The following is a 25131-nucleotide window of genomic DNA, read 5'->3' as shown; positions in this document are numbered from 1 at the left end:
TTAACAAATAAGTTACGCTTCGATGTTCGACGTGGACATGAATACAACTTGAAGACGAATACTGAAAACACAACATATACATATATTAATTTATCATGCATACAAAAGGAACTATTGACCGATTATTTTGAGTATATCCGCAAAATATGGCATTTCTTTGGTAACACTGAAAGTAGTCGAATTCTATTGTCACAATATTTGTTTAATCATAATAATAAAATAAATGAAACAAAAGCGATTCGCGTTAAAGAGCTTGAAATGTTTCATTGGAACATTTATTTTTTGATTAAACTCATTACTATTATAAACAAAACCTGTGATGAATATACTTTCTACACCTCATTAATACACGTTCAGTCCTTAAAACTTAAAACATTAACATAAAGAAACATACGTTATTAAGTTACATGTATCCAACATTGGATATCAAATATTAAGCGTGGAGATTACTGTTTTGGGCAGACTGGAACAAATCACAATATATAATACTGTTCTGTTTGATGGTGTTGCATAATTGAAAAGGAAGAAATAGAATATATTTGAAGCTTGGATAATCAATATCAGCTTTAGTCATATATTTTTAATAAAATCCATGTTTCTTATTCATTTATCATTTCTATTTCCCTCCTTTTCCGAACCCACATCAGGATGCTTACAATTAAACTAGCTATTAAAACAATTAAAATATACAGAAGAATACTGATACATTCTATCCTTTGAACTAATCCTGCTTTACTGGAAATTTTATGCGAACATGCTAATAATTACTTTGTGCTCGACGTACGAGTTAATTTGCATATAATTCATGAATGTAACGCTATTAAATTATGGCTCCTGCACACCGTTAAATGTACCACATACATGTAAAACCTGAGGGGTATGACGAATAATACATAAACTATACGCAATTCATTAGCTTGTTAGATAAAAAACCGTAATATAGCGATAGTTGATTTTTTTTCTTCTTTTTATATTTGCCTTTCAGAGTCAATTACAGTAAATGCAATTCGTTTGCCTGTACCTGAAACACGTTATCATGAAAATACAAGCTGTAAGATAAAATTCAATATCCCATACGATTATGAAAAACTACTTCAGAAATAAGTTACCCTTCGAGTCGGCCCGTCTTGTCTTTCTCGAAAGACGGAATCGTCCCTTTGTAGCCAATTTTGAAATCCACCAGTGATTCTTTCCGGTGTTACGTTCTGATTCTTTCTTTCTTGTTCAATCATATATTCCATCCCATTCTTTCGATCCCCGTTATAGACAGGTAATGATCTTTTACCAATACTTTCCAAAATACGTCGATTAGCATCAATTTGTCGTTGATCCTGCAACGCCTTGCGTCGAGCAAGTTCCAGGAGCACCCTTTCCCGTAAAACGTCCAAGGAATCCACGATTGACAAAGATCCAATTCGTTTGGTTCGAACCACCGTTGATCCAGGATCGTTGCCCGAGTCAAACATCTCGTTCTGAAAATAATCAAACTTTTCTTTAATTATACTAATTACACTTATAGGGAAGCATAATGCACAAAGACGGAGGGAGTCTCGAACGTCTCGAGTCCCAGAATAAAGGGTTTAACAACAAGTACCGTGCGTCGCCGACTCTCAGGACAGATGGTTGATATTTATATTTGGCGAAAAACGAATCAAATGATCGATCACTTCGCTTGAATTTTTTTTTTTAATTAATAGTCTTGGAAGATATTCGGGAAGGATATAATTAGAATTCATTCATTTAAAGTTTGCGAGGTCATTTAAGTAATGGATCGGCCGGAGCCGATGTAAATATGAAAGTATTCTTATACGATCTTTACCCTCGCTTTTTATGAAGCACTTAATTTTTCCTTTGCCAGAGAGAAAAAGCGATGGACAATTTCTTTGGAATGGGACAAAAACGAAGGTCGTCTTCGTGCGCGCCTACCCCTTAATCGTGTTAAAGTATTTAACATTAATCCCTGGAGCAACGGACAACTTTCAGTGTTATAATATCGTAAGATAAAATTTAAAAAAAAACAAAAAAAAAAAACGTTGTTTTCGGTTGAATTTACATAATTAGAAGGAGAAAATATAAAGAATTTCACGCGACTGAATAGTTATGACTTTCGGCATGGTTAAACCATGAAAGGAAGGAAAAGTATCACGCGTTGCAGTTAAAGTTCATTGCGAGTTATAAATGCATATTCACGAACGTAAAATATAAAATGCCCCCTCCTCGTGTTTGTACACGGTGATACGGACCTTGCAAGCCTATCACCATGAAACATTTTCCCGCTTATACTGCCACTTTTAACGAAACTTGCATAAAAGCATACGAAGAATGTTTCGAAACGCATTCTGATAGCGTCACACGCAAGTGTAAGGTTGGATAATTAAGAATCAGCCGTTTTTTAATGAGCACCTTTAAAAGTCTTTAAACCTGTTTATATCTCTTCCAACGGGCGTGTTTTATCATCATGAATTTAATTGAACGAACCGTGCAACGATTTAAGCAGGTATTTCATAAGAGAACAACTATCTTGAAAATAATAATGGCAGAGAAACGATGCTTCTGAGATCGCTAATTAAACATGAACAGAGAATGGGAAACGAGGGTTCCTCTGATACACCTGCATATATTATTCCATACAGTGAAATGCAAGAAATCATTGTTAAACGGAATTCTAATTACATTTCCAATTATCTACCCCTTTTTTCATTTTGAAAAACACTTAGGGAATTGTTCTTCAGTGAACGTAAGAACAATTCCTTCTCCCATGAAGTGTGTGATAAAATTTCTCTATACACTGGTTACCAAAGCCATATCTTCTTCAGAAGGTTTCCAGCTGGTCCATACTTGCTGGTGTAATTCAATGATCTTTGTATGGAACGTTGAATAAAACCGGAATGCAGAGAGCTGACCGTAAAGTTTGATTTTCTATACGACTCAGGTGAGATACGACGATCCATTCACGTTCTACAATTCAATCGCATTCGCTAAGGGAATATCGTGGTCGTTTCACGTCCAACTAATAGCTGATAGACGACGATGCGATCCAAATACCATTATTTGATGCACGTACATCCAACTTCGAGAATGCATCATCCTCCGAGATGATACAGTGGTTATACGCTTTACCAGACAATTCGCCCTCGTCGATCATTCGTTATAGATACAAGATAATATAAAGTATGGAAATTGATGCGGGGACGTAGATTCTATAAATGACTAATTTTTCTGCCATTTCTTGTACAAGAGAAAAGAATAAATTAAACTAAACTTGTAACTTCAATTTAGAATTCAGTAGACTCTCGTTATATTGCCACAGAGCGATTTGACTTCCGCATGGATTTTCCCCCTTCGCGGCGATATAACGAGAGTCCACTGTAACGAAGTTTTGAAATACTAAAGCTTACAAATGTTAAAATTTAAATTAATAAGCTAAACACTTAGAAAATGAAAATTTATAAAAAATCATCATACCTCCAAGTCCGGAATCCGATGGTCGACCAGAAGTAAAAATGGAGAATTATCTCGGGACAATTCTTTTTCGTCGTAAGTACTATAAGACATTGGACGAGATCTTACTATTGTAACGAACAGCAGAAATATCAAGACGTTCATGAATGTCATTCTTTTTTTAAACTTTACAGGTGAACGTATCTGAAACAGAGTAAAAGCAAACGTTCAGTATAACGTTCAACGTCAAACCTAATTTTATATTAGACTTATGGAAATTGCGTGGAACGAATGTTACAGAATATTCTAGTTTAACCATACGCATAAGCGACAAATGCAAACGAGCGTATGAGTTCTATTTTTTTCCTACAACTTTCCCTTTCACTCAATACCGGACCCGATTTTTCCTGACATTTCGATTGCTCGATCGCATACCGATCGTATCGAGCTACTTGAAAAAAAAAAAGCCAACTATTTGTTTGATTAAATCTAACACATGCGAGAATTCATTTATTCGTGTAGAACAGCTGCTGTAATTTTCTCGAATGTTCAATCATTTGCTACAACAGAGAAATCTTGTTAACGCGCAGCATTCTAGTTAGCATCCATTTGACTATTAATTAACAATTTGCGCGACCGTCTACTAATTACAAAGTATCCGTGTGAAAAAAGGGTACTTGTTAAAAAAGAAAAAAAAAAAAAAAAGAAATACGAAGAAAATGGATTTAACAGAGACCAACGAATTTCTACAAACGACGAACCGGCGTAATTGGAAAGCTGGACGAGCAACCCCTAAATTACCAGGCGTAAATGAAGCCCCCGGTGTTAATGAACCCGTCGATGATGATGTTACCGACGACATCGTCAGTATCTGTATCGGAACGCCAACTCAGTTTCATTTACTATCGAACTTGACCTTATCGTTCCTTTCTTACGCATAGAATATAGATAATTTGATATATTATCTAAGAATTTTGAAAGAAAAAATGACTACATATTTATGAAGATGCATTGTCTCCCGCTAAAAGAAGGCTTATCTGAATAACGCAATCTGATTGGTCGCGCTTCAGCCCAGCTCGCGTATGATTGGTCGAAGCGGTCACGTGTCCTAATCAGACTGGTATAAAAGCAGGAGGTTAGTCGGTGTGTGCGTAGTACCCCTCTTATCCTTGTGAGAGGAGGATGGCACTTTTTTAAATAAAAAGATATTAATTTATTAAAGAAAATTGTTAAAGAATATGCTTTGCTGGTAATGAATGTGCTTCAGGCTATTTCAGGATGGTTCCTAAGGTGGCAACACGATACACAGGTATACATTTTTAAAAGCCGGAAGAAGGTGTATCGTTGCCGGTATGCTTTCGTCGTTCTCTATTTAAAGAGAACCTTAAACTCGTCTGCGAACCTTAATTACGAACCGCTGACGACAACCGGAGTAGAAGAAAGGGTGGGGAACAGGAAAATATTCAGCAAGTTAACAAGCGTGAAATTATTTGCAAATGGACAGACCGGAAGGTGAAGTGTACATTCACCGGCAAGAGATGCTGTTTTACCGATCGATAAGATTTTACAAAAGAAATTAGAATACCTTTGTAACAGGTCTAACATCTTGTTAACTACGTTTTTAACGAAGAAAATGAACCTTTGAAAGGGAGCCAACGGGTTACAGAAAGTTGCAACTGAAATTATATGTTTATTCATGTTTCTCGTGAAATCACTAAATTAGAATGTCCCTCATAGCTGAATTTAATAAAACAGCTTATTTCTATGCTCCCAACATAAAATTTCAAGCACGTTTAAGATTTTCCATAAAAGAAGGTCGTATTTTTTGTTCCTGAAACTTTCAAATTTATTCGCAGATGAGCCACTAGCAGCTAAGAACTTAATCACAGCCTGCTTTAATCGTATACGCATTATGAATATTTAACAAAAATTTCGTGATTTAATTACCGAGTGATATTGAAAAAATAATATTTAAAGAAACGGGAATGAGAAAGAATTTTACCATCCTCTTACTATTTTTAAACAATTTCTCTCTTCTTCTTTAACGTAAAACGTTCAAATCAAAAAATTTGCTTTCGAAAATAATTCTACGATAAAATGTGAGAAACATTGAAATTTTTGTTTATCGTTCTAAAACAAAGTTTGATGTTTTAAAATTGATATGCAAAACCCAATGCTGATATTTAAAAAAACATATCTCTCTAAACCTCAAACGCGTATTTTCTCAAAACATTGCCAGAACCGTGTACGCGATACCTGCGGCAACGATTGACGGCTCGCCTTGAAATTTCGAAAAACCAGTAATTTTCTTTTGAAGTACAATCTTGTTGAAAAAAATGTAATTGAAACATTGAAGAGAAGGACTGCGAAAATTTTCAAAAGAACGAAATAAAACTGTGTTAAACAAGATATGTACATATTTTTTTTTCTTATTTTACAAAAATCAAAATAGCAAAATCGTGTACATTCTGTCCCGCGGTGCACGTTTTAATAAAACTGCCGTGTCTCGTTCAAATATTGACACTTTTTAATACGATTTAAAGGACGGAAAGTTTGAAACAGGTTTTAATTAAGCCTTGCTCAGAATTTTCTTGAGGAAAATCTGTTCATGGAGAGAAAAAAAAAAAGGAAGATTAATAATCGTTATCAAGAAGGGTATTCGGTTTCGTTTTTGAGTCGTTAAGCCGAATCCCGTCGGGTTCCATTAGCCAGGATCGTAATTGAACAAACGATCACTGTATCGTCGTGTTTCCAAGTACACCCGCGAGCATGGAAACTCACACGGATACGAATCGGTACTTTAGACGAATCACGAAATCCTGTAAATGCAAATTCGCGTTAGATAAAGCTAATACCATTCTCCGTTTCACGATCGCCTCTTTTTTCAGCAGGATAAAGTCTCGCCACTAATAAATACGGATTTCGCCTGTCACTGTTTGTCACTAGAGGATCAATGATTTTTGGGAAAATTAATTATACCGAACTTATCGTACGCAGACAGTGCATCAATAATTTATTAAATACACAATTTCGCGTCATTGAAGACCAATCTTGTTTTAATTAATTTGTATTATTTAACTTTTATTTTAAAAAGGTGAGAAACATAATATAGTTAATGCTTTTTTTAATTCTCGAACGGCGGACCATGGAGAGAGCCACGATTCTAAATTTTGCAGAATAACGAATTAATCACTGATACACTTAACGATAAGAAATCGTGATAGTAGTAGTAATAACAATAGTAACATTTGCAGCGAGATGAGAAATTGTCAATGCATCAAAAGCCACAATCGTTACGGTGATTATTGTAAAGTGAGGAGAATTTCACTAAGGTCACCGGAAATTCATCGCAGATGGAAAGGGCGTACGAATTAATCCGTTGTATTGATTAATCGATAACGAGCCGAAACTCCTAAACAAATAACTGCCCGGCACTAGGAGGAAGATAAAATTTATTTATAACTTGGACGAGTAAATTCTCGACGAGATAATTTAAGGATAAACCATGTTTTTTTAATTTTCTTCAAGCACGCTTCGCGCAATCTTAATGGAAATTCGATAGAGTTTCTTATTAATTCGAAGAAAACTGCTTTGAAAGAGTTTGAAAAATACTGATAGAAGTTCATTTTTCACCCCTTTATCGGTCGATCAAACGATAATTTCATTTAACATCGTATTCGCGTGAATGTTCACGCGAGGACCGCACACGTTCGTTTAACGAGAATTTGCATTCGCAATTTACAAGATGAAATTAACACGTCGAGTGTATACCCTCGTGATTTTCTTTTTCACCTTCCCTTTCACCGCAATATCTCTCGCTGGCAAATCTCATTTCAAAATCATTTCACGTCGCTCCCGAGAGCTGGATTGACTTTTTTTTATGAAGACGAACAGCTATGATTGAACTATCTGGGCGCAGATTAATAGGCGTTTGCGTATAACAAAGTCTGACTGATGCCTACGAGGACGATATAAAAATAGTAATTAGCATGAATAATTCATTAACGAGATTTTAAGAGAATCAAGTAACACGTTCGAAACTTATAACATCCATAATTATTTGGTAAAGCTTGATATCTGGTTACCGGTTCAAAGCAACACGTTGTTTCCATCCCCGTTTCTCCACCGTATGGTTGTTGCCCCGATGGGCGTAATTCTACCAGCATCGATGAGCAAAACAGCTGACCTAGCCCCTAAGTCTTAGTGTGCTTACGATGCTTCTAACGTTATTTTAATCAATCCTACGAAATAAGGAAGGAAGGAAGGAAGGAAGGAAGGAAGGGTTCTTCGAAGGCTTAATCAGACTTCCTTTTCGAGAAAATGAAATTTCGAAACGTCAATTTCATAAATGATTAATGTCGCTCAAATGCATTGTTATTACCAGAATAAAGGGAGATGCTGAAAATACGTTTACAACACCGACAAAGCTATCGCGCGTACACCGTTGAAATTCATTTCAGGAAGCAGTAGTACAAGTACATTTATCGTCAGACGCTTCGAACTGTCTTTTATACCGCGAGACGAACGATCTCCTATCTCCCACGGGTGCATTTTACACCTCTTCGACTGAAGCAAAGTTTCGTAATTTACCAGGAAGTTTGCACAATGTATCCATTCAACGACTAGAAAGTTGCTGCAAAAGCTGAATAAACTTGAAATTGAATCGTCCGATGTATGTAAAGATAACTACCAATCGTATTTATTTCCTATTCTGAATCAGCAGTCGACATAAAAAAAGAAAGAAAAAAAAAGAAAACCAGTTTACCGGGAAACATAAAATGATAAAAATAACAACGGTGATCAGTTATCGTTTTCATTCGCCAGTTTCGTCCGATACGGTTAATTGTAACGAACGCGTACCAGAATAACGATACGACAACACGACCTATTTCAAAAATTGATATATACGTAAAAATCTTTCCTGTTTCAGCCTTGATGAAACGATGTCGAAGGAAATCAGGCCGACCGAACGTGCGATAATAATACGCGTCGAAAGAGAAGAATCCTTCGTTCCTTGATTCTCCGTTAAATATTAGCAAACAGAGCTACGCGGGATAATTCGTTTACATCGATTCTTATGCAGGTCATCCGCCAGAAATATATACGTATCGAGGGAATCGAAGGTAACTATTCTTTGGTAAATTGAAGGAATAACGAGGCAACCAGGTGAAATAATTCCGAACGGTCTTTCGTCCCTGGCCATTAAAGGTTCCACTTGAAACGAGAGATAAGAGAATACAAGAGGTAATAAGATTAGTATTCGAATCGTTTCGAAAAGAATCTTTATGGATCGTAGGATGGCTAACAATTTCATTAATAAAAAAAAAAAAGAAAGAAAGAAAGAAAGAAAATACTTGGCATGTGAATGAAAAATGAAACGTAAGCAACAGAGTCGCGAAAGAATAGAAATCACAGAATTTACGTGTTTAATTTCTCGCAGTAAACGAAATGTCTTTCTGCTTCTTTTATTTTCTTATATTTTCAACTAATAAGAGCATCCGAGGGAACGTATTTACTACTGTTGCAGTTGAAACGATTAAACGTAACGGCGTTGACACGAGAAAAAAGGGGAACGAGAAAAATTAATTTTCATTTACCAGCTGAGACTTGTTTTGCAAAGGGGAATTAAATATTTGCTGAAACTTCACCAGCAGCGAATTTCCTTTTCACTGGAGTCTGTTTAATGAAATACCTGTACACGATGAATTTCGTCGTACCGCATCCGTTAAATTCTACACTTCCGGTTCGAAAGTCAAACCGCGTTACAATTTCTTTTCCTCCCTTTCTCCTATTAATTAAACATTGTACAAAAAAATATACAAACGAAAGGTTTAATAAAATTTAATAAAAGAATATAAACTCTATTTCAAGTGCAGTATTGTAAATTCATCTTTTCCCCGGGGATTCTTGAATTCTTTGCCTCATTTGAATTTCATGACAGCAAAGTGACCAAGACCCTTGCGTTGGCGTGCAGCGCGTGGAACAAGCGAGAGATAAAAAAATATAAACTGGGAAGATGCGAAAAGTGTTTAATGTACCGCGGTCTCGCGAACAGTGCCCGGTCGTTTCTCCTCGGTAAATTAAATTCGGTCACGTCCGAATGTTGGCGAAGCGGCCGTAAACCACTACACACTGCGAAATTAAATCGCAACATTGCGTATTGGAAGTTAAATTATGAATGGATACCCTTTTGGCACGATCTGCCGTAACAATGAATCGTCCGTGTAAACGGATCCTTTCAGGAAAGCAGAGTAAGAGAATTCTTGGTATCTATTAAGGAAAGCATTGTGGGAGAAGTAATTTCCTTACGAGAAGGAAATACTAGAGTGCCAGGATTCTCGGGTATTCGCTTTCGTAAGCATAGCGGAAAAATTCTTGGTATTCTATGGAAAAACGCGATAGGATCCTTGGTATCTCTAGGGAAGTATTGGGTGAGCAATCCTTAGAGAACTTTTACCGATAAGGGAAAAACGTAAATGTAGTCCAAGAATCCTTGGTATCTATTAAAAATAACCGTGAGAAAAAATGTTGGCTCCGTGGGATTCGAACCCAGAAATCTTAAGAACACTACGGAACTACCTTACCCATTACCCCAGTCATTATCTTCCACAACTATCCCCTGAATTTTTCAATTTTATGGGAAAGAATCTAGAACACCCTCTGTGTTTTAAACAGAAACAATGTATTCTTTTCTATTTAAGTAATTTGCTATAGGAACAATCGACCAAGTTGAAACACGGATGATTGATTACGTTACTCGACCCATATTTTACAACAAATTCTTGCGTGCTTTTTTCCCCTAGGAGAAAAATAATCTTTCCGAAGTTGAAACTTCTGAAATAAAAGTGCATCGGAAATGTGACTTTTGATTAGACTTGTATACTTGATACGGTATATTTTCCTAGAGAGATGGATCGCGTTATTGGTACACGTTCCGATGACCTAAATAAATGTCTGACTTCTGTGTTTCATCGAAAACAAAACAAAATAGAAAAAAAAAAAAAGAAAAAAGGAAGTGTAATAACACGAGAAAATAAAACTCGTTTCACCGTCCACTGCTACGGGAACGTTTAATTTCTTTTTACCGAGCAGTTTGTTTCCAAGCGTTAGAATTTCATTCGACGATTTGATTTCCTCCACCCTTCTGATTCCGAATATGTTCGCTCTACTGTCGCGAAAATTTCGTTCCCTGATTATTTCACGAAACTTCAATGCACCAGGGACGAACAAAGAGTCACCCGTTCGAACGGTACTTGTAAATAAAATAAAGCTTTCCAGCGTAGAGACTGGTTTCTACGATTTTTAATTTTATTGATATTCGTACGATTGTAGGAATTTTTCATCAAGTTTGGAACTGAATTTTATAGCAATTGGTAACGCGAAACGCGATACCTTTTCATATTTTCGGAAAATTATTGAAACAAAAATGTAGCATCAAATAAATAAGCGATGATGTTATATAAAATTTAATATCATTCGATATTCGTTACTTGTTTAACTTTTGTTTAGCAAATTAAATGTTCAATCAAACGCAAAAGAATTAATTAATCCCGGGTTAATTATAAACATACGCTTGCTAAGGCGAAACAGTTTTTCAAAGGAAACTGAAATGAAATTTTGTAAAAAGCCTGTTTCATTCATAGGAATGTTATATTAAGACCAAGAAATTTAATTTGATTATGAAATTTTTACATTTGCAGCTATTCAATGTAAAATCAAGTTTGAAAAGTAGGACTAATTATACTTGGTCTCAAGAGGGTTATTCTAGATGACTTTTTGTGAAGTGTAATTACACTTGAACGGGTTGTATTTAATGTAAATTGGCCAAGGATTATGAAAATTCATTCGATGCGATTCCACCCCTTTGAAAATTCTCCCCTTCTTGGTTGATGAAAATTTTTAAGCTAAAGATTATATAAGTCGAGTGAAAATTTCTTCAGACACTGAATACGAAAGTCACTTTGTAACTTTCTTCTAATTAAGTGACAGAAGATGTACGTGTATATTTTTTATCGCGATTATTAAGCGGACGAAAGCAGTTCTTAAATTCAAGGATTAATTGACAGAAAAATATAGTGGAATATTAATCTTTTGGGAACAAATAAAAATTAAAAATCACCAAACATTACTTATGAAAGATTGTAATGATGCAATATATTTTACTGCTTCCTACCGCTTTACAAAGTTATCCAAAAAATTTTAGGAACTTTACCGCATATTGTTCCACGCAAAGTTCTACTGGGACATCTTAAAGAGAAGTATTCATGAAACGAAATTCCATGCGAAGCTGGTCACTTTTTTAAGCATTGGCATACCATTAGATCATTTATGATTAATTATAAAAATTAATCTCCTATTTTATCAAAAGAAAAGGATATTCTGCGTAAACATATATTTTCCTCATATTTCTCAAATATTTTCCATACAATTTGTTTTGCAGATCAATTCGTTCGATTTATTTATCTCTCGTATTGAATTATCTGTGGAAAATACGAGGAAAAACAGTGGGTAACAAGGTTGCGTACAATTTCAGTTTCCATTATCGTTATCTGATTTCGTAGAATAACGTCATTTCCATTTCCCTATAATTGACGAAGAATAATATGTACGGCAGTCGGGGCTTTTCACACGGCAACTCGTGACACGCGTATCAAAGAAATTCTTTCATCGTATCCCGTGAAAATTGTTGCTCTATGAGTCGCGTGCTTTAATATACGTGTGCATTGATTCTGAACTTTCACGACTACATAATCAATTTCTCCCTGTCACGCATGAACGAGGCAATACTGATCCTGTTGAAATATTACTTCATATTTCCAACTAATAAGATTGTCGGAATAACTAAATAGACAGGGTGTTGTAAAAATCATGAAATATACGAAATAACAGCAAAGTTTTGCGAACTAATATACAAATCCGATGTACAAGTATTGAGCTTCCCTTAACTCCTCCCCCCAATCCCACCCATGAGGAAGGGGTTGCGCGATTCCCCCTCCCCGTGGGCTTCCTCGGGTTCCGGAGGGTCGGGTGGTTGCAGGGTTCCAGGGTTCTTGGCCCTAGCCGCGGGCCGCCCCTTCCCTGGGCTACCACCTGTCCCCTACGGCGGTCCCGAGGAGACTGGCGCCTCAGCGGAGGAGGCCCCCTTTATATAGGCCTTCGGTGTAGCTCCACCCGCATACAAACGAGTACGCGGTAAAATTTGAATTAATATTTAGTTTGTTCGTATAGTAAACGGTTCTAACACACTAATATCAAGTGTTTACCTTCACTACGAATATTAAGAAGAAAAATACGACATTTTTAGTGCAGACAACATTGTTATTAACTGTATGAAATTCCCTCTGTCCATATTGCATGAAATATGTGCTTACTTTTCGAACTTACTCAAAAGGCGCTTCGAAAGATCGATATTTTTTAATATCAACCTACTCTTCATACATTTATTTTTCCTTGTTCGTACTCTTAGGATATACCGACAAAGTTTGAATAGAAAATGGCTTAGGAAAAGAGAAGAGTACGAGTGAATGAAGATGCAACAGGACGATAAAGAATAAAGTTTAAGAAAATAATATGGAGAAGAGTGAGTTAGGAGAGTATGGTAAAATAAAATGAACGAAAAGGAGCGAAAGGTACGAATCGAATAAGTAAAATTTACGAAGGAAAATTAGACGTTTGAGAATTTTAGTAAATCCAGTACTTGTTGCAGCTTTGGCTAACCAGATTTCGTGGCGTCTTGCCACAATTTTTCCACGTTAACCTGCAACGACCGATAAACCTTTACCTCCTAGCTTAACGCGACAGAATCCCATTTTGCCTTTCCGTCGCGGTGAACAACAAAACCTTTATAACGCATGCCCGCAAGATAGCCAGTGCTGTGCGTATTAACGAGTCGGTGGTAGTGTTCTTTGACATTTCAAAGTACACCTTCTTGAAACCACGTGCACGTGGAAAACACCCGAGACGAACAGCTTTTCCATTGAAAATTCATGAACCCGTGGTTTAAAGACACGCGTGGGAATTGCATGGTTTCATCCCGGAAGAAAACAACCGAACGATACGCGATGTAATATCATCATGCATCATCTTTAGCACGTCTTAAAACTCGGGAGTTTTGTATGATAAAATATCGGTAAACTTCATTGCTCGACACCTTACTTACGGACAAACTCGTTACCGTCAATTTTTATTATTTTCCTTGAAAAACTACCATTCGCAGAGGGTAGATACATTAAGAAATTAGAGAGTTACCTCTATAAAAAATGTGGGTGCTTAATGGTACATCCAGGTAGGCGGACTTGAAAGGAATTCCTCACGATTTGTTAGGTATTTAGATGTAATCGGAAATGGAAGTTGCATAGTAGTCGTGCGAACTCGGGTCATTAAATGGCTCTTAGTGACTGATAAGATTGAAGTATAATTATGTTATGTCACGGTAATGCACTTTTTCACCCATTTTCTAAAATTACCGCGGAAATGAAATTTATAGCACAGAGGGAACATTTTTAATTCGCCATCCCTTGCAATTAATTTCTAAGAAAATTGTAATTTTGTCAAAGGTACTTGAACCTGGCAAGTCCTTCCAGCATTTAAGTCCAAAATTGAAAATTACGAAAGTGCGTTTCCACAATGAACCCGCGATAATGATTTCAGCTATTGGCGCCAATTACCACCGATAATTCAATGAAACATCACCGTTGTTCACGGTAATTGCTTCTAATTTTACACATTTTTATCGGTCATCCGTTCTTTTTCTATCCGGCTAAACGGGTCAATCTCGTACGCGTCGCAAAATGATAGCATGATTTATACGAACGCATACTGCGAAACCGGCACGATTCTCGCGAGACTAATTACCGGTCTATCTGGAAAACCAGTTAGCCGATCCGTAACGCGGCTAATCTATCCGATTATTGGGGATAATAACCAGCAGTTCGATAATGTTTCCTTCCTCTGTTTAGGTACTCCCATCGAACACCATCAACAGGTATTTTACAATAAATTTATCTATCGAATCGCTTTTACTTCGAACAAATATATAACATCGTTAATGTTTCCCCATTTTAGTCTCATTAAAACTGTAACTGCAGTTCTACCACGGTCCGCATAATGTGTTACTTAAACTTGTCACGAACAGTCGTTTTGTTACGTTTCTGGTAACAAGAAGAGACGCGAGAAACTTTCAGACGATTAACTGAATCTTGGAGAAAGCATACCGTAGGCGAAGAAAATTTATTGATAAATAGAATAGTTACACGATGCTGTTTGAAAAAGTATAAACGATCCTTGAATATCATCGTGTTGAGTGTTAATCTAGCTTTGGGTAAAGCCGATCTCGATAATTTTATTAAAGCCGGTTGTCAGCAATGCTATTGTCGCGATGGAACAATCGACGATATTCAATACCCGATCCTGACCAACGTTTCCCGGATGGGAAATCGATGACGTTCGAAACTTTCGACGGGTTCCCGATTGTCGGTGATCAGCAAGATTGAAATTCGAAAGAAATTGGATTAACAGCGACCGGCGGGATGCACGTTTCCGGAAATGCAACTGATCGGTTAGATAGAAATACAGGAATTAGAAGCGTTGAAAACTTTGAATCAAGTTCGATGAAAAGTGGACAGCAATTTCGCGAGGTACTGAGATTGCTTTGGTATTCCTTTCGAAAGTCGTATCGCTTTCAAAGGGACAGGAAAAAAAATCTCCAATTTCTCCAGGGTTTTTTTTAAACTTCCAAGAATTTTTAAACTTTCCAATGACGCGATAGGGCAGAGCCAGTGCAAAAAATAAGAATCGGATTTCCAATTACGACAACCCTTTTAGCAAAACGTTTAACGAACTTTTTCATTTCACATCCCTTGCCTCGGACGGCGGACCATGGAGAGAATCCCAAGAAGGACCATTGAAAAACCCGCAATTTTAAAGTAATCCAACTTTTTTGAATTATAAATTCATTATTTTTCTGTACTACAAAAATTTACAAAAATTATCCTCATCCATTAGAACGTTCCGCTCCGTACTTTAAAAGTTAAAGGTTCTTTTGACCCCTGATTTATTTTAGCAAAAAGAAAATCTATTAAGGTAGCCCACTTTGCTCCACTTTCTACCTTGATTAATTTTTTCTTTCAAATAGAATAACAAAATAATTCGCATTTTTAGTTAAGCGTAAACGCTACAAATTTAATTTCTGTTTTATCTTCTGCAATTTATAGCTTGGTCCAACCTCCTGGTACACCCTACATGTTTCGAGACTCTGGTAGATTTGGCGAACTTCGATAAACGATCGTTCTTTCGTTATGGAGTATTAAGAGCTTCGTAAAGTTCATACAATATCCTGGCAATATTAAGTGTTGCCAAAGTGATGGGACGAGGAGATATAGATAAAGGAAGAATACGTGATGGTTGTTAAAACCTTCATGGTTTCCTTCCACCTTTGCTTTTATGATCAACAGGGAAAGCGTAAACCAGCGGTTACAGCTTCGATAAATTTCGTTATTTGATTATCTTTTGCTTGAACAAATTCACCTCAACGCGCATAACGTAATTTACATCCTGAACAATAACGAAACCACTGTATAAATCTTTTATACTGAAAGCAATGAAATTCTTTGTTCTTCTTTCGGAAAGAAATAAAAATTACTGCTGTTTTCGATGGTACTCGATGCTTTGAAAAATAAAATCATTCGGTTTGCTGAATACGTAACAAATTAAAAAGGGTGGAATGTGGTATCTACGATTGTTTCAGGCTTCAGCCATCGATCATGGGATCTCGAAATGACGTTTGAATAAGAACGACCACGAATCAAAATCGTTGAACATAAATCCGTGGTGCACGTCAATCGACGCTCCAAGTCAGGCGTATGAAAGCTTTACATAGTTTTCTAGTGCAATACGTGCAGGAATCCAATATTCTCAATACCCATGGGAATCATGCGATACGCGGTCCTATTTGGATCTAAATCCAATGGCAAAAATAAAGAAGAAATCGAAACCATTTACGATAAACGTACTTTCCTATGACTCTTTCATTTACTAAAAGAAAAATTAATATTACAAGAATTGTTTACTTTTTAAAAATTAATATCCTTCTTAAAATTTCAATTAATTATTACCAGCCTTGCAGTATTCCTTCTCAAACGCGTGCAGTGTATAACTGATTATTAATTCTTGATCTTAATTCTCAGGTAAAAAAGAGAACGTGGAACATTCCAATGTAACGTATGTATTTCTGTACGCATGATTTTTCTGTTATTATCTTTATCGTATTCGTATATTGTAAATTATGACGAAACGTAAATTGAAGTATGAGTCATCATTGTACGCAGACCCACGGTTAGAACGGTAAATTTTCGAGAATCAAAAATAATTTCGAATTCTGAGAACGGGTTGAAGAGAAACAAAAATAAAGACAACAACAATATTTTGAACCTGTTCGCTTATTTAACACTGACGGTTTAAATCCTATAATTGATTGCAATTCTTCGAAGTGTCCTTATCGTTACCAAAGGATTTAGGTTACACTATTTATAGACATTTCTCTTATTCGCGCGCTCGAAATATCACTCTACTATCTGATTAATTGTCGAATCAATCTAATCTGTCTTATCTTTCATCTTCCCGTCTCATCTGTCGTTGTAATGCAATAAAAACGTTTCAGCTATAAATTCGAACACTTTTCTATTTTCAAATTCAACAAACAAAATGGAGGCGAAGAAGTATACTAATTTTTAGCACTGCACTACTCGACAGACGATATGCACTAACTTAAAAAAAAAAAAAAAAAATAAAAAACACTAACTTTCTTCTTCGTCTAACGCGCACAATAACTACACAATATAGAAAAATTATAATATTAAAATATTATGTAAAAGAAAACTAGAGAAAGTACTGCTTTTTGGTAAAAATATTACTGACAAACAGGAAGTGAAGAAGAAATTATGCAGCACTTACTTTGAAACGATAACGATGTCGAATTGCTTCTTCGTCACTAAGAAAAGCTTCCCTTCCGATAGAGTCGCGAGGTAACTCGAAAAAAGCAATTTGTAGCGTTTAAATGGGAATGCGGTCGACGAAGAACCTTTTGCCGCTTATCGAAGCGTGATCCTGACGAAGCAACTTCCGGTCCTTTTTCAGCCCGAACCGCTTCCAACTGGTAGAGAAGTATATCGTTGGTAATTTTTAGTTGATTACGATTTTCCTATCGATGTCGAGGATAACAGAGCTGTTTCGTCCAGGGATAACAGGTGGCACGTCGGAGTTCCTCACCGTGCAGAGTATTAACGACGTGTGACGTCGACGGCTCGGTGCGAGAGGGCTTTTATAGCCAGCCGACTCGACTCGACTACGCTCGACACGACTTCCCACAGAACAGCTCTTGACCCCAGAAAACGATTTCTCCCCATAATTCCCTAACTATTGTTTCCTTTCATCGTACCACCACCGCGGATAATAGACAAAAATAAACGCTTCAAAATGTCCTAATTATATTAAAATCTTTGGTTATCGTCCTTTTATTTTAATCCTAAACCTAATAATCTATTTTACAATTTTTTTTTTTTTGTCTCATTTCTAAGTCACCATATTAACATATCTTTTTTATCATCAAATTAGAGCCATACTTTGTAATTATTTCAACGTTAACATGCTCTCTGAATCGCATTACGCATGATGAATTCATAATTTAACTATTTGCGCACTGCACCCGTTAACCAGTTGCGTTTATTATGAAAATGCAGCATCTGCGTTAGCATCAAACTTTCGGTAATGAAGTTAATCAACATTAGAACTACTACCTATTATCAAATACCATAATCGATGATGTATTAATTATATTCGATAACTGTTCTGTTTCTAATTATTATAATATTCGAATGAGTAACGATGGAAACTGGAAGGCTTTTGTTTAAATATATCAAATTCGGTTCGTGTAAACACAACTGCAGAAACAATGTCGATATTTTCATGAAAATTGCACCCCTATTAATCGGGAACGATATTAAATATAAACGAAGCAACGTTTCGAATCCTTTCAATTTTCCATTCTATCGAAGGTATTGAAAAATTTAAAACTTTGCACTTTTATTTATCCTCAATGTTTCATAGAAATTTTCTTTTCTATTATTCGTGAAACAAAGTATTATTGTTATTCTTTAATATTACAATTAACGAGATAAATAACACAGGAGGAAGTTAACTGTACGTTTCATTGAAATAAAAAGGAGAAAGAAACTATAATTTCAAGTATGTAGCTGTACTGGAACATCAATTTCAGCTATGAGATTTCTCGTTCGAACATTCAATACGTTTCTCGGCCCTTTTTTGTACCGAAATCAATCGGTTTAAAATGAAGGGATCTTCGTCTTCGTCCGAATGTGATTGCAAAAAAGGAAACCCGTGAATGGACACTCCGTTCTCGATTATAGCAAAAATACGGCAAATATTTTTATTTATATTTCATCTTTTTTTAATCGGTGCAATACTGACTCAACTCCACCGTTCGGGGGTTAAATGAAAAATCCACGATATTCGTTTGTTTGAACCACCGTCTGTACAGGACACGTTTATAATTCATTGAATAAATAATTTGAGAATTACACGGGTCATCGATACAACATCCCTTATGTCAACAATAGGGACTGCGTTTGGTATGGTATATTCTAACGAACAAAATTGACCGAAGATAAGAGTAATTATACACCATTAAGCGAGAATTCATGCCAGTGAACATAATTGAAGTGGATAAAATTTTACATAATTTAAATATAAATCTGTTTCATTAGACGGGTCCAAACAATGAAAATTCATTCGTCCTGAATGCTTCGTTTAAATTGCTTAAATGTTTTTCTTTATCAACGCTTTCTCATTATCTTTGAATTTCAAATGTTAATTACATTTAAAGCTTCTGCCTTTATTCTTTCACCGTCCCTATTCTTTTTATTTGTTTTTAATGCTTTCATTCGATTACTTTTAATATCATTGTATATTTGTAGCTGGTATTCAAAGTAAACGTGGCCTATTTTAATGTTAAAAAAAAATATTTCTGGTATTACAGTATACTTCCTCTCCGCGTGTAACGAATAAAAGCAAAGTATTATTAATATGAATATAATGATGTAATTAATCTTTCCATAAATGCATCGTTACGTTCTAAATCCAATCAAACGATAAATTGGCGGATTAACAACTCAGCTTAAGTTAAATAAAACTCTTAATCGCGTGAAGAAATAAATCATATTTTTGTATTATCTATGTTTCGTCATGATCGAGTTATAAATTCAAAATATTCCCAAAACAACGTTTTTATTATTGTAAAATTGTAAATAAAACAGGGGACCTGATCCGCTATGGATGAAAATCTTAGGTGCATCAATGAGCATACTTCGAATTACGCAATTAATTGTGCTAATTGTATAGAAAATTGAAAGCGAACGAACAGATCAATTCAGGGAAATAAGCATTTAGTGTTGAATCGACACGATAATTCGGTAGTAATCCGATGAGAGAAGACGATAAAGACCATAAACCAAGACCACTTAACACCGGTCTATCGTCCAGACCTTTGCTCGCAGATCCATCAAGAAATTCCATGCTAAAGTAATTAAACCTCTTCATCAAAATGGCATTTTGTCATCGCGCCAATGTTTATGGATTTATTGAACACCAAAGTGTTCGACAAATACCGGGACTACAGTAAAATAATTAAAACGTGCGGAAGACTAGAGTTTGGGCTGACGACTAAATTCTCACAGTGGAGTAACTATCACATTGGGCCGACGGGATCGCTTGTTGCCGTTGTATTCACTATAGCACCGTCCAACGATCAATCAGTTTCAGGAACTGGTTCATTGATCTCAACTAGACGAATATGGAATAAAATAATAGGGATTTTCATTCGGCTCTCGACTATTCTTCGATACTTGACGAAATAATTGACCGTTCCGAGAATTTTGATAGACACTGTATCGTGAAATAAAAATTCCTCTCGTGAATTCCTGGCGAAACGAGAGGAATTCCCGCGTGAAACCGTAAAACAAATCTCGATCCTGTACAGGATGGAGCCATACGTCCCGTTAAAGGTTAACGCTTTAATGGTGTCTTAGCAATTAAGAAAATGGAAAATAACGATTTCACTCGGACGTTACAATGGCTGGAATACAGTCTTGCTTCGAACGTTATTGGACGATACGGTGTAAGGAAACGTTCCTGGTTTATCAGCACCCCTATCTAAGCAACTGTGCCGTGCGTGCACGCACTTTTCAATGATTAAACTATTTCATTCATTAATTTTAGTGTAACTTTACTGTTTACTTTGGGGTTGATCTTATAAACGAGCAAGGGGGTGAGGCATGCTCTATCGTTTTTATCAGAATCAGTATTAAAAGCACCCATAAAGGAAAAAGAATACGGTTAAAACACCGTCTACAATTTCTTTAAATTGATCAACCTTCGAACAGCAGAGCCCGAGTTACTTAAAACGCATACGTTAAAAATTAAAATTCGGACTCTCTCCATGGTCCGCCGTTCATGATACTCAATCATGTACAGAACTATCTTCTTTGAGAAGTTAATACCTTTTTCTACTTTCTTTCTCTACAACCTACATACAGCCATGTATAAACGAATAATAATGATTAGTTCATCCATGGCGTTCATTTGCCGAGAAACTAAATTAATCGACAGCTTGTTCTCCGGCGTTGAAGTACCTTGTAAATAAAAAATAACGATCTTACCACTTATAGCTGCCATCCATTCTTAATCTCGACCGAGTTGATCAAACGTAATCAGCAAACGAATTCGTCTGTTGAACTATCCAGAGATTACAGCTGTTCGATATTCGACGGTTATTAACTGATCCTGTACCTTCGTTGATTCCATCCTTGGTATTAACCCTTTCGCTGCGAAGGGCGTGCACATACGTGGATGATATTTGACTGAAATGAAAGAATAAATTAATAACACTGACTGTTGATAAAAATCAATGGAAATACTTAGCACTCTCTGTCGTAGTCAACGGCGAGGGAGAAATATTTCCTCGCCTCAAAATCGAACGGGGGTAAATGATTGATCCCTTTTGTTACGAGGTTCTCGCGATAAACTTTGACGGAAGAATGTAAATAAACTATTCGACATGTGCGTACGTGACCCTTACTCGATCATACTTCGATAGTAAATTAATTTCAAAATTATTTCAATAATTATTTAGCGACGAAGATCGTAAATGAAGAATTTAATTTCCATACTTTAGCTACGACTATTCGCATCCTTGTTTTCTCGTACGATTTTTTGCTTTACACGTTTTGAAATACATGAAAATGAAAAATTATTTCATCTTGTATTACTTTGTTTTTTAAAAAAATGAAGGAGTCCTCGACAGAGGAATTTTCAACCGATAATAACGAAATGGTTCATGGTGTTCTTTCACGCGCGTTAGCTGAATATTCCAACGAAAAAAGTACACCCTATTGCCGATGATAGGCGATTTAATGTATTCAGTGGAAAACAGAAATCGCAGTTGCAGGGTCGGCGACCCCGAAAATTTGCGTAATTCTGAAAGGATCTGCCTACGATACGCAGGTTTTAGCTGGTTTTAGCTCGTAATAGGCATCTAACGCGTGGGCTCGTTGTCCTGCCGATGTTATTAGCATACTAATGCCGAATTTTCCCCGAGAATCACCGCAATCTTTAGACAAATATTACGATTATTCAACGGTTGAAATAACATTTCGTAGAACCGAGTGCTGGCTTCCAAATGGAACGAAATAAAACGAAATAAATTTTATCATTACATCCCTTACTGTTCGCGCACGCGGAAATGCTTCAACTCTTAATACCGTATGCATATGTTTTTGGTACCGAAGGCAGAATAACACAATAGAATTTAACTGGGTCAAAGTGAAATTTTTAATAATGCAAATAATTCTATTTAATTAGTCGAACACATTTCTTTGTCGGCTTTTAATATTTTATATTTTAATTTTTAATAATAAACTATTCCAATTATTACAAATTTATTATTTCTAATATCTACGTTTAAAAAAATTTGGACAAATGCTTCAGAAATTATTACGATTTCCTTGAAATTTTTCTGCTTCATTAACGTCACATCGAATAATTATACGATTTTATTCGAACGATGAAACCGAGCGTACCAAGAGATTCAAGAATAATACGATTAATTGTCCGGGTCAAAGAAATTGTAAATTAAAAGGGAATAAGAATAACACCCGTTTCGTTCCTTGCTTTTTTAACAACTCGCGTTGTTCATCAGCTAATTACTGAACAAAATAAAGACGAAAGTGTAATTGAAGCTTGCCGCTTCATCAAACGTCAATACAAGGCAGCTTGCAAAGACGTGGAGATTTTAATTAAAAGATAAATACAAGGTAAAAGAGAACTATCAATTTTTAATCAAGAATCATTGCTCTACATTCATCAATCTACTGTTTAAACATAGAAAGTCTGGCATAAAAGTGTCGGAGAATAATACTTTCAGTGTATCAATTTGTGACATTAAACTGTCAAAGAATAATGTGAATTATTAATTGTTGAAAGAAATTAATTTTTCATGATTTTGATACTCATCTGCCATCTAGTGATGGTATCTGTTACAAAAAAGTACCTGTTAACAACTGATACTATGTAGAGAACTGAAATGTTTTACAATTTACACCATAGATGGACCACGTGGTCAATAATCAGGAATTAACATCGTTTTACGAAATGCTTGAAATTGCTTGTATACTTCGAACTATCAACGATTCTTATCCAATTTCAGCAGTTACGAATTATTAATAACAATAAATGTATTGCATGTGTTACGCGTTTACATTTTTCAAAATATGGCTAAATCCAATGTGTTAGGCAACGCCAAAGAACAATCTGATTTAGAGAAAAAACAAGAATCAATCGATAGAGCACCTTTTCGTCACTTAAAAATTACTGACGCTGGAATTTTAGACACAATAGAAGGTAGAGAAACATGTAAACGTTGCTGTAGATCAAGAAAATTCTTTTGCTATTCCTGTTATTTACCAGTCATTAATGAAAAGTATTTTCCAAGAATAAAGGTACCAACAATTTATTTCATACGTTTTTTAAACTATGCAGATATGAGTACTTTTTCATGTTTTTAGCTACCAATTAAAATTGATATCATTAAACATGCACGTGAAATTGATGGAAAAAGCACTGCGATTCATGCTACTATACTTGCACCAAAAGATGTGAGAATATTTACATATCCTGATTTTCCAGAAATATCAGACAAAGAGAAGGTATAGTAACAACACAGTTGCAATCATTTGGTTGAAATTAAAATTTGGCCCTAATAATATCATCCCTTAGACTATTTTAATTTTTCCTAGCTCAACTGCAGTAACTGTAGAGTCTTTATTCATGAAGGAGGTTAAAGTCAATGATGAAATAATTGTGAACCAAGTAATAGACACATTTCCTATAAAAAGAGCTATTTTTATAGATAGCACATGGCATCAAACAAAAGCTATTTACAAAGATCAAAGATTAAGAGGTAAATATAAAGATACTTTAATAATATGTATGTTTTATGAGTAACATTGTATGTTTGTTTATAGATTTGCAATGTGTGATTTTAAAATCTAGAATATCACAATTTTGGCGTCATCAAAAGAAAAGTCCACGGTGGTATTTAGCTACAATTGAAGCAATTCATCAGTTTTTGGTAGAGTTGCACGCATGTGCATTTGGTATATTACCTGAATATGCTAATTTAAACAATTCTGAAGACGAAACACTTAATGAGGAAAATTCTATAAATGATCCTGATACAAATGAAGTATCTAAATTAGATCAAAGATACAAAGGTCAATACGATGATCTTCTATATTTTTTTAAATATATGTATGACAAGATTCATACTATGTATGATCATGACCAATTATGGGCATATAAAAGGCCATTGATGTAATTCTGTGATAATGAAACAAGTATTAATGTATTATATTAAATATAATGTTGTTAATGAAAGAAATTTGTATTAAGTGATTTAAATCTTAGTCCTAAACAGTAAATAATCAGAGCCATACAATGTATTACTGTTCACAATCTTATAACAAAGATAAGAAATATGACAGCTGTAAATAAAAACATATCTAAAGTGAGTCACAAGGTGACTCAGCAAAATATGTAAACCTGCAATAGTCAGATACAATTTTATACATTAAATAAATATAAAAATATTTTGATTTTATATTGCGATTAACATTGACAAGAACACCATATCAAAAGAATCATAATTATAATAAATGCACGTAAAAGCATTAAAATCTTCGAACAATATGTGGTGCATCAAAATAAAAAAACGATATGTACTTCATAAATAGCGGTAGATGACCTAATAGGTATTCTCGGTAAATCAACATTCAAATTATCCATTCTCTCAATACCATATCCCCGAAAAATTATAAAATACTTACACGTGTTTCATCGAGATATAAAACATGACGATGAAAATAAAGAAACGATCTTGGATGTTCGAAAATATTCTGATCGGCGTTGCAACGTTTTTTATTCGTTTATTATGTTTGAAAATAAACAATGAACAGAGGGAGTATGTACGGGAAAAAGAACGCTCCCAAACACACGGGAGGCAGCACGCTCGGTCGTGAATAGCTCGTAGCGACGTCACAGCATCTGCGTCCCTTACGTTCCGCG

General features: G+C 35.5%; 2 protein-coding genes across 5 annotated transcripts; one reads left to right on the top strand and one right to left on the bottom strand.

Moving 5' to 3' along the window:
* Positions 1-18: 18 nt before the first annotated feature.
* On the bottom strand, positions 19-25050 carry Dh44 (corticotropin-releasing diuretic hormone 44). 4 transcript variants are annotated; one of them, XM_076691583.1, is made up of 5 exons: positions 24894-25050; positions 21171-21371; positions 3466-3645; positions 1110-1487; positions 19-1021 (listed from the first exon to the last, which is right to left on the bottom strand). In XM_076691583.1, exons 3-5 carry the CDS (start codon positions 3613-3615, stop codon positions 992-994), a joined length of 558 nt encoding a protein of 185 aa, XP_076547698.1. In that variant the 5' UTR covers positions 3616-3645; positions 21171-21371; positions 24894-25050; the 3' UTR covers positions 19-991. The 4 variants fall into 4 exon arrangements, with proteins under 4 accessions (XP_076547698.1, XP_034189991.2, XP_076547709.1 ...); XM_034334100.2 differs by having other exon boundaries at positions 1110-1472; positions 24894-25046; XM_076691594.1 differs by having other exon boundaries at positions 1094-1487; positions 24894-25032.
* On the top strand, positions 23128-24617 carry LOC117608658 (tRNA-uridine aminocarboxypropyltransferase 1). Its single transcript, XM_034334094.2, has 4 exons — positions 23128-23507; positions 23574-23714; positions 23785-23968; positions 24033-24617. The coding sequence occupies exons 1-4, from the start codon at positions 23280-23282 to the stop codon at positions 24383-24385; spliced, it is 906 nt and encodes a 301-aa protein (XP_034189985.2). The 5' UTR covers positions 23128-23279; the 3' UTR covers positions 24386-24617.
* Positions 25051-25131: the final 81 nt, after the last annotated feature.

The sequence above is a fragment of the Osmia lignaria genome, chromosome 2 (assembly GCF_051020975.1).
Source record: "Osmia lignaria lignaria isolate PbOS001 chromosome 2, iyOsmLign1, whole genome shotgun sequence".
Classification (NCBI taxonomy): domain Eukaryota; kingdom Metazoa; phylum Arthropoda; class Insecta; order Hymenoptera; family Megachilidae; genus Osmia; species Osmia lignaria.
The sequence above is the reverse complement of the archived record's forward strand: the minus strand, read 5'-3'. Positions and strand labels throughout refer to the sequence as shown.

Bases quoted from the DNA above. Each gene is read 5' to 3' on its own strand.
- Dh44 (XM_076691583.1), bottom strand. From the start codon at position 3,615: ATGACATTCATGAACGTCTTGATATTTCTGCTGTTCGTTACAATAGTA. The intron at 1,488-3,465 runs GTATGATGATTT...ATTAAAGAAAAG, and splicing joins ATCGGATTCCGGACTTGGAG to TTTGATTATTTTCAGAACGA. The intron at 1,022-1,109 runs GTAACTTATTTC...AACGTGTTTCAG, and splicing joins AAGACGGGCCGACTCGAAGG to GTACAGGCAAACGAATTGCA.
- LOC117608658 (XM_034334094.2), top strand. From the start codon at position 23,280: ATGGCTAAATCCAATGTGTTAGGCAACGCCAAAGAACAATCTGATTTA. The intron at 23,508-23,573 runs GTACCAACAATT...TCATGTTTTTAG, and splicing joins AGTATTTTCCAAGAATAAAG to CTACCAATTAAAATTGATAT. The intron at 23,969-24,032 runs GTAAATATAAAG...GTTTGTTTATAG, and splicing joins CAAAGATCAAAGATTAAGAG to ATTTGCAATGTGTGATTTTA.